This window comes from Eptatretus burgeri, chromosome 14 (assembly GCF_056783735.1).
Source record: "Eptatretus burgeri isolate ZD-2024b chromosome 14, Ebu_testis_v1, whole genome shotgun sequence".
In the NCBI taxonomy this organism is placed as follows: domain Eukaryota; kingdom Metazoa; phylum Chordata; class Myxini; order Myxiniformes; family Myxinidae; genus Eptatretus; species Eptatretus burgeri.
Window position 1 is genome coordinate 59,197,180 of NC_140974.1, and position 10,000 is coordinate 59,207,179.

General features: G+C 44.1%; 1 protein-coding gene across 3 annotated transcripts in view; it reads right to left on the reverse strand.

Annotated features, from left to right (window-relative positions):
• Window positions 1–2,725: 2,725 nt before the first annotated feature.
• Window positions 2,726–10,000, reverse strand: part of TOMM70 (translocase of outer mitochondrial membrane 70) — a 33,992-nt gene continuing 26,717 nt past the window's right edge. For 2 of the 3 annotated variants that reach the window (XM_085855073.1, XM_085855074.1), the window contains exons 11-12: window positions 8,021–8,143; window positions 2,726–3,481 (exon numbers count right to left, since the gene is read on the reverse strand). In XM_085855073.1, the coding sequence (XP_085711199.1) occupies window positions 3,331–3,481; window positions 8,021–8,143 (274 nt within the window). In that variant the 3' untranslated portion in view covers window positions 2,726–3,330. Of the gene's footprint in view, window positions 3,482–8,020; window positions 8,144–8,186; window positions 8,809–10,000 lie in introns of those variants that run through there. The other variant, XM_085855075.1, reaches the window with a different exon arrangement.

Sequence of the window (10,000 nt, forward strand, 5' to 3'; positions counted from 1 at the left end):
GTCAGCAAAATGAGTGCCAGCTTGCTGGTATCCTGTGTCGGAGATGCGACCCGTCCAGGATTGTACCCAATAGCGAAGGAGACTGCTTAGGCAGCACCAACGCTCCGCACAGAGTATGGTCCTCGTGGATGGATGGATTGGGGGATGGACTTCAAGGGTGACATGGTTTTTTTCTCTGATATACATCAGAATACTTTCATGGAAGCTTTCCTGAGAAGTTATCCAAGTTGGTAACAAATAATCTCCATGTACCCTTTTCACTCATTCAGGAAGTTTGATAGTTTCACACTCCTCTAGGATTTACTGGCCAATTTACTAACCTGCTGTCAATGTCTCATCTCACATTAAGGTGTATTTTGTTGTTTTATGAGCCTCTCTCTCATATGTGGAGTTCCACCTTATTGAAAATTATGCAAACTGCAGGCGGGACATCTGCTCGGACATGAAGGCAATTTTTTTCCACGGGCTTTGCTTGGGATAAAGTATGTATGAAGTATACACTGATGAGCCAAAACATTATGACCACCAACCTAATATGTTGTTGGTCCTTCGTGTGCCGCCAAAACAGCGCCGACCACTGAGGCATGGACTCTACAAGACCCCTGAAGGCGTCCTGTGGCATTTGGCACCAAAACATCAGTAGCAGATCCTTCAAGTCCTGTAAGTTGTGAGCTGGAGCCGCCGTGGATCGGACTTGTCAGTCCAGCACATCCCACAGATGCTCAATCGGATTGAGATCTGGAGAATTTGGAGGAATTTTGGAGAAACTGAAAAATACACATTGAAAAGCTCATATGGAGTTTGGGGAAAAGCACTTAATGAAACTGCAGGCATGTGGAGAAGTTTTGTGGTCAGGCGAGGCAAAAATTGAACTTTTTGGTCGAAATTCAAAGCGTTACATCTGACAAGCCGAACATTGCACGTCACCCAGTCAACTCCATCAAAGCATCGTGGTGGCCGCATCATGTTATGGGGCTGCTTTTCATTATGGGGCAACCTTGTCAGGCTAGAAGGGGCAATGGATGGTGTATAAAACACAGGAGAATCCTTGATGAAAACCTGCTCGTCAGCCATGAATCTGTAATCTGGTAGATTCACATTTCAGCAGGACAATGATCTGAACCATAAAGCGAAAGCAACACTAGAGTGGCTTAATAATAAGAAAATAAATGTTCTCGAGTGGCCCAGTCAAGGTCCTCACTTAAACCCAATTGAACATTGATGACGAGACTTGAAGATTGCAGTCCATTGACAATCCCCATCAAACTTGGCAGAACGAGAGCAATTTTCACGTGAAGAATGGGCAAAGATTTCACCATCTCACTGTGCAAAGCTGGTGGAGACCTTCCCAGAAACACTCGTAGCAGTCATTGCTGCAAAAGGTGTTTCCACCACATACTGACCTCAGGGGCTGAATACTTCAGCAACCAGTGAATTTTGATCTGTATGTTTTTTGCAGCTATTCCTGACAGGTAACCACCTTCAACTATAAGTGTTTATAGGTTTGATCTCTTCAGTTATGAACAAAAAAGTTCATTTGGAAAAATTGTTTCTGCATAATTTGTAATTCATCTAAATGTGGCATTATTGCTCGGGGTGAATACTTTTGCAGGCCACTGTAACTTGAAACTCACCACGGAGCAGAAGTAATCATCCTTGTTCAACAAGAGCACAAATGAGTGGCAGGGCAGAAATTGATCCAAGAAAGGAATTATGACCGAGTAGGTTGGAAAGTTGGAAGCACGGACAGCTGAGTTATTGGCACTTGAGAGATAAGGGCCACAGCTATCATAATTCATGAACCCGATATGGAGAGGACAGTCGTGCTGTGTCCTGCTTGGAGAGAGTTGTCTTTGAGAAGGATGTCGGTGAGTGCAGATAAAAAAAAAAAATAATCGGTGAAAGAGAGGTCATCAAGAAATGGAGGGAAGCGCATCAAGGAGAGAAGGCTGGTGAATGCACTTTGCTGGTTCATATTGCATTGCTGTTCGGCGAGGAGAGATGCTCTTTGATACGACGAAGCTGTGCAGGCTTTGGAGTCGCGGTATCTTCAAATCTCCAGCTTCGGTGCAGGGCAATTAATTTATTTGCATGTCCTTGGTTTGCTCGTGCTGTTCCTGCAAAGCTCATCGTATTAGCGACTCACCAGTGAGGTGGCCTTCAAGCTAAAACAGTTGTGGTTATCTCATCTGCTCACTACACCATCAAATGGTTCATTATAAAAAAAAAGAGCTTCAGCTGTGTCTACTGCTCACTCCTGCATTCAATGAATCATCAGATGTTTGATATGCCTGAACATGCTCACGTACTGAGCCTGCTGCTCTGGTTTCAGAATTTGGAGATTGTGCTGACATTTTTGGCAAAATGTTGTTTCTATGTATTTGCCAAGTAAAGGATAGGTTCAAGATAATCTGGATAAAGTCTGAAAATTAGAGTTAGTTTTCCAACACTAACACTGTGGCACCATTCCTGTTTCTCTCGTTGGAATGGAACACCTGGCTTAATGTCCATCCGAAGGACAGCACACTGCGACACAACACTCTGCTTGCAAAATGCCAATCAAAAAAAAATTAATTGTAAGGTCAAGAATCAAACCCAGGATAAACATATCAGAGGCAAGTGCGACCAATTTGATGCCTTTGTCAGACGGAACAAATTCCAAAACTTCAGTTTTAAAGTTATTGTTATTATTATGAAACATGCACAAGATGCAGACTCCCTCCCCAACGATCACAGTGCAATTTATTTGAACAATTTTTTTTTTGGAAAATAATTGAGCATCAAGCAAAACATTCAGTGTTTGCTGCTGAGCGTAACGGCATCCAGTAAATGCACATGGGAAGCTCGACAGCAAACCGGAAATGAAAGCACGCTTCACAATGGCTTGAGAGGTTAGCTCCTCATCAGAATGCCAGCATTTCAACTCGAACATGGACGATGCATAAGGAAATGTAAATAAGTGATCACACGGCAGGATCAACACGAATTGCTGCGCTACGTGTGCAATACTGCGGCAAAGTTAAACGACAGAATTGTGCCATGGTGGTGGTACAAAGTAGCCTGGTCATGGGATCAAATATATTCCCATTATTTGTACAACAACCATTTCAACATTTCAGAGACCAGGGGACTTTTTGTTCGTCTTTAATCACAGCGGTGCTCGAAGCACCTTTAAATAAAGAGCAGTCCAAATACGGATGTTCCATCATCACACTGAGGAATGATACACGGGATATCGATCGGAAGATTTGGAACTGTGGTAAATCAATCCATATTGCATGGAACAGCAGTCACAGTCTACAAATAGCACAGAGTGTCACGGTGTTGACCTCAAAAGGGTGGGCGGAGACCATACTTGGCCATAACGGAACTTTGGGCATGCGCTGCATCACACAGTGACAGCAAATGTGCGATCTCCATCTCGGAGCGCGCCAACTCAATGGCGTGATGGAAAAGTGAAATCGCACGCTCCAAGTTTCCCCTGGGAATGGAAGACATTAAACATCAGTGAAAACATTACTTTGATGTTTCACTTTGTGACATCTAACAATGAGGTAGCGTGCACATTTCGACCTCTCTACGAGTAAATATTATTAAAACAATGGAATTTGTGACTTTTTTTTTTTAAAGAACTGCTTGTGATGCTTGTACACTTCTTTTGCACCTGAGAAGGTGGAGAAGTTTTCTGGCAACCCTCGACTCTGATTCTGCAACAGGACTGGACGGAATTAGCACGTGTCCCAAAAACCTGCTCTTGCACATCCCCTTTCTCCTCTGGTAACCACATCATTTACCCTACGTCATCTTTCCTCTGCTTGGAGGTCAACAAAACATCGATGTATTACATAAACTAGAAGGGCACTCGGTACAGCGCACAACCGCCCGATCCAGTAGAACATGTTGGGCCCGATACATTTTTGAGACATCGTGCTGTATATCATTTTTGGCCCTTTCTCTCAATGGTGAAGAATCACTTCAAAAAATTATCGCATCCAGATCTTCACTAAAATTGAAACAATTCTTCCTCGTCACATATCAAATGTGTCCAACCATCAAGTGTCGTCTGAATCCATCCACAACTTTTTTAGATATCATGCTGTGTATAGTTTTTGGCCCTCTCTCTCTCATTGATGAAGAATCACTTTTTTAAATTCTAGTCGTCGGATCCGAATCCGGATCTTCAACAAAATCTAATCGGTTCGTCCTTGTCACACACCCAACTTGCCCACCAAATTTTATCCGAATCTGTCCACAACTTTTTGAGATATCCTGTGCACAAACAACCAATAAGGTGCCTGACAGGTATGATGAAAATCATGCAAATGATGACACTGTCACCTTGACATTCGACGTGTGTGTGTGTGTGTGTGTGTGTGTGTGTGTGTGTGTGTGTGTGTGTGTGTGTGTGTGTGTGTGTGTGTGTGTGTGTGTGTGTGTGTGTGTGTGTGTGTGTGTGTGTGTGTGTGTGTGTGTGTGTGTGTGTGTGTGTGTGTGTGTGTGTGTATATATATAGTCAAAAAAACATTGACAGCCTCACTTTTGTCCTTTAGAATCCTCTGGTAAAATTTGATGAAGATAGCTGAAGGCGCTCGTGAGTTTTTGCACTCACAGACAAGCAATACATACATACCAGACCAAGATATGATGAAAATTTTCAATTTCACTCACGCCAAACAGACAGACGGGGTGAAAACATAACGTCCTTCCACCTTCAGTGGCAGAGGTACCAAGGTGCAAAAAGCAGTCCACTTAAACTCCAAAACGATCAGATTACTTCCAATTACCAGCAAGGTTCATGGAGTACATCGTCACAGCTGATATGAATTCCTTCCTCATTTCCAATGTCATCATCTCAGATCATAAATTCAGATTCAGACCAGGTCACTCTACTTTGGACATGCTGCTTCTATTCTCCCAACAATGGATGAAGGCGTTCAATGTCATACAAAAGATTAGGGAGTTTCTCGAGACATATCTCCAGCATTAGATAAGGTCCGGCACCACGCCTTGCTTTCCAAACGCTTTGTGTGTGGCATCCAAGGCTCGCATCAACCAAGGCCTAATGACTTCCTCTTCTGCTGTAGCAAACCCATATCTCGATGACATACTCTCATCTTCTCTGTCAAGTCGGAGTGGCTCAAGGCAGTGTCTTGGGCCCAGTCTTGTTCCTCATCTTCGTCAATGATTTTTCCGATTTCCCAGAAAATCCTGCTTATTTCTTTGCTTCAGACTCCACCCTCGAGTGAAATGTTCCTCAACCACACTTCTACGTTAGCCTCCAAAATCAGTCACCAACTGGGCATCCTCCATCATGCAAAGTCCGACCTTGGCACATCTGAACTCTTATCCACCTGCAAGGCCTTCATCCGCAGCTTGATGGAGTATTGCTGTCTGCCTCACACCTTGCTCAGCTTGAACAAGGCCTTCAAGATTTTTGGAATCTACCACGATGAAGCTGATCCTATCACTTTCACACCACAGACAGGTCCGTGGTATCTGTCTTACCCTGCCTCCTTTCTGGCCCTGCACGCTCTGCTCTTTCCATGCTCTGTCCCTCCCCTGCCCTCGACCCGTACCCACCGTTCTGCCAGCAGCGCCCTTCTTGTGAAGCTCCCAAATCCAGAATCACTGCTCACCTCCACTCATTCGTTAGATATATTCCACAGGTGGGGGGGAGAAGAGTATCTCATTCTTCCCTCCAGGTCTTCAAATACAGCTGTTCACCACCATCTCAGATCAATGATGTGATGGACAAGATCAATGCACTTCGATCCAAAAGCATGATCTTTTCTACCACCATGAACCCTCACCAAGTTTTCAGGTTTTCCTTCCTGAGAGTTTGCAACTGTATCCATCTTTTCCACATCGTGCTTCCTCCTCCAGCCCTCATTCTTTCCCACATTCCTTATTTGTCCAAGTCCCCCTCGATTTTGTCTCTCAACCCTGCTGTTTGTGTGTATCCAGATTCAGATCTTCACCAAAATTGAATCAATTCTTCCTTGTCACACACCCAACATGTCCACCAAGTTTTGTCCAAATTTGTCCATAACTTTTTGAGATATCATGCTATATTTATGCCTCATGTTGGCTTCATGGTTAGGGTGGTGGGCTTGGGTTCCAAGGATCCGGAATTCAAATCCCCCTTGGATGTTCAATTAATACCAGGTGGGGTTCACTCTGCCTGATCCTTCCGAGGTCAGCAAAATGAGTGCCAGCTTGCTGGTACTCTGTGTCGGAATGGCGACCCGTCCAGGATTGTACCCAATTGCCAAGGAAACTGCTTAGGCAGCACCAACGCTCTACAGAGTTATTTTATAGTCAGGTTTATTACATCGACAACAACAACGGCACCGTCCCTGACTCAACCCGGTCACCAATGCCCACGTATTTTTGGCTGAAGGCGTGGGCGGAGCCTCCATCGCCTCAGATTGAGGCGTCGCTCCAAGGAAGGGCATGGGACGTTTCCTCCAGCCAATGAGGGAAGGGCGAGCATCGCACGTGCACCCCAGCCAATGGGAGGTGAGCATGCCGAAAGCTACTACAGTGCCTCGTCCAATCAGGAGGCGAGTGGCGAGAAAAGAAACCGCTCCCACCTCAAGACAGTAGAGCGGTGATCGTGGAGACTGCTTAGCGGCTGCAGTCTTGGTGGCGACTGGCTTCGTCTGCTGACGTGGTGGCTTGGTCTCATCCGTGGGCCGTGGGTTCGAGTCTCACCGTGGTGGTTTGGAGTCGGTGTGACCGCATGAGGCGGGAAGGTACCCCGGCCCGGCTCTACCGAATAAAGACCCACTGGGTCCAGTTTCGTGTGTGTGTGTGTGTGTGTGTGTGTGTGTGTGTGTGTGTGTGTGTGTGTGTGTGTGTGTGTGTGTGTGTGTGTGTGTGTGTGTGTGTGTGTGTGTGTGTGTGTGTGTGTGTGTGTGTGTGTGTGTGTGTGTCCATGGGCCCCGTATGCAAGTAGAATCGTTAAGTGAATTGTTCATTGTACATTGCATTTCCTATTTGTGATAACTCTGCTCTGTCTCTCCCTTCCCAATTATTGCCTATTGTAAAATAACCCCCCCCGCCCCCCGTGTTAAATGTTCCAGTTCGTTGTTAGTGTTTTCTTTCATTGACCCAGCATGGTGCGGGTTTGAGAAATAGTAAGGCCGTTCATGCCGTAAATTGTTCATTTGGACCGACGGATCTTGGTAATCCCCGCTCGGTTTTCACCCGAATCGGGCTCGGTAAACGGTCCGTTCCGCCCGAGGTCCGTCGAGGGTATGGTTTTCACCGGTAGTTGGACGACGTGGGTACTTATATATTTTGAAATTGGGCAATTAACCCTACCCCATGCCGTCAAAATATTGGCGACCAGTCTGCTTAGGGACCCGTGAACTCTGACTTATCCGAGAGTCACGACCTAAATTCCGGGTGTTCGGTGGGAGACGACTCCACTGCTCCACCTTGTGGTCGTTTATCGCCGCCGAACGCCAGCCCACAACAATATATATATATATATATATATATATATATATATATATATATATATATATATATATATATATATATATATATATATATATATATATATATATATATGTATATATATGTAGTTTTTGGCCCTATCTCTCAATGGTGAAGAATTACTTTAAAATTCTCGGATCCAGATGTTCACCAAAATATCATGATCTTGTCCTTGTCACACACCCAACCTGTCCACTAGATTTCGTCTGAATCACTGCACAACTTTTTGAGATATCCTGCACACAGACAATCAGATAGACAGGGGTGAAAGCACAACCTCCATCACCGAATTGAGAGCATCCCAGTCAAAACAGAAACTAAAGCATAAAAGTGGTTTAGTTACTGTTTTGACAGAGATACACTTCAGTGACAAGCATAACAACACTTTTGTATGGAAAGGTTTCACCAATAAAATGTTTGAAAGTGAACAAATGAGGGAGAAAGGAGGAGGAGTGGGAATAAAGTGCTACTCAAGGATGGAAATGAGATGCGGTAACCCTGCCCCTTGTCCGCTCACCGTTGGACTTCAATCGTGGCCAGTGTCTCATAAGCAAAGTCACACTTGCTGTCGACTTTTAGCGCACGGGAAATGAGGCCCACACCCCCTTCGAGGTCCTGCTTCCACTGCAGCTGCAGTAGTCTGCCAAACCATGTGGTTGGTCATTGGGGGGAAGGGGGGGCAGAGAAAGGGGAAAATGGAGTGGTGGACAACAACAAAGGTGAGACTAGGAAAAGAAAGTTCATTTTGTGGGAAAGTACACAAGCCCAATTTGTGGAGGTAATGATTTGAAGATTATTAGCAAATAAAATAACAAACATTTTCAAACCTCAGTCCTCGACACATCGTCAATTTGTTTCTCAGTACCGAGTGATATCCTCGTTGGCACACGTGATAAATAACCAATAAAATTTAGGATCCTCTCAAAAGATATTGGGGGGGGGAGTTAGAAAATAGCATTTATTAATTTTGCCACAATGTCACATCTTTTAATACGCAATTATCTGCTTTCATTGCTACAAATGCAACGAATAACCAAAAAGAATGCGTCAAGATATTATCTATGCCTGGTGTTGGCTTAATGGTTAGGGTGGTGGGCTTGGGATCCTCAGATCCTGAGTTAAAATCCTTCTCAGCTGTTGAATTAACACCAGGTGGGGTTAACTCGGCCTGTCATCCTTCCGAGGTCGGCAAAATGAGTGCCAGCTTGCTGGTATACTGTGTCGGAGTGGCGACCAATCCAGGATTGTGTCCAATCGCCAAGGAGACCGCTTAGGCAGCAACAACGCTCTGCACAGAGTTTGGTCCTGATGGATGGATGGAAGGGATTATCTGTTCTCAAGTTATACACAAAATAAATTGTGTACTTCAAATTACTATCATATCTGTTGCGCTATTGGAAAGGATGCAAGTGATGGGCTGTAATATTTAAACCACGAGTGTGAAGCCAAAAGCAGGGTAAAGCAATTAGTTCGCTTTGTCCATCTGTCTACAAACGTCAGTTTATAACCAACTTTTTCAATCAAATGTTATATTTTGAACACAAATTGGAAAACAAACCTGTAGTTTTACAGTACTTTGGCTCTGAATTCATTCCGATCGCACATGCGCAGAGAGGAGTGAGATACAATATATATATATATATATATATATATATATATATATATATATATATATATATATATATATATATATATATATATATATATATATATATATATTAGTCTGCCTGCCTGGCAGTTAAACAAAATTTTAAATCATTCCAAACAGAAAACTTACCGTTTAAAACGACGTCAAAAGGTAAACGGGCACGAAGAACTCACGTAACGTGTTAAATAAGGTGATGTAAAATACACTGCATCAGGCGCGGTAAACCTCCGAAAAACAACAAATCTTTTCTGTTATTTGTCAACAACCTATAAAACCTTGATTTTATTTAAACTGAGTTATACACGTGAACATTGTAGAACACAAATCGCCTTCTTGGCACTTAAAAAAAAAAAAAACACTTCCGTTTGCAGTACAGTACCCGTACAAAATATTCACGCTCTGAGGGCACAGTGACTGTGTGGGATTCCGCATTTAGACAAATGATGGCGCCTCGCGCTGTTTGCTTCGTGCATCTTTTTCTCGAACAATGCTCCAAAATCATCACTTTTTTCGAGAGTTGTTGGCAGAGGGTTTGTAGTTGCGCAAATGCATGGATAAACCTTGATGGCGACAAACCCATCTCAGAGGAACACCAAAATCCTGCTTGGCCGTTGAATTAATACCAGGTGGGGTTGACTCAGCTTGTCATCCTTCTGAGGTTGGCAAAATGAGTACCAGCTGGCTGGAATGATTGAGCCATTTGAGTATGCTGTGTCGGAGTGGCGACCAGTCCAGGATTGTGCCCAATAAGCCCAGGAGACTGGTTTGGAAGCACCGACGCTCTGTACGGAGTATGGTCCCGATGGATTTGGAACAATCAACATCACAAGATTTCATTCTGAGCGTTCA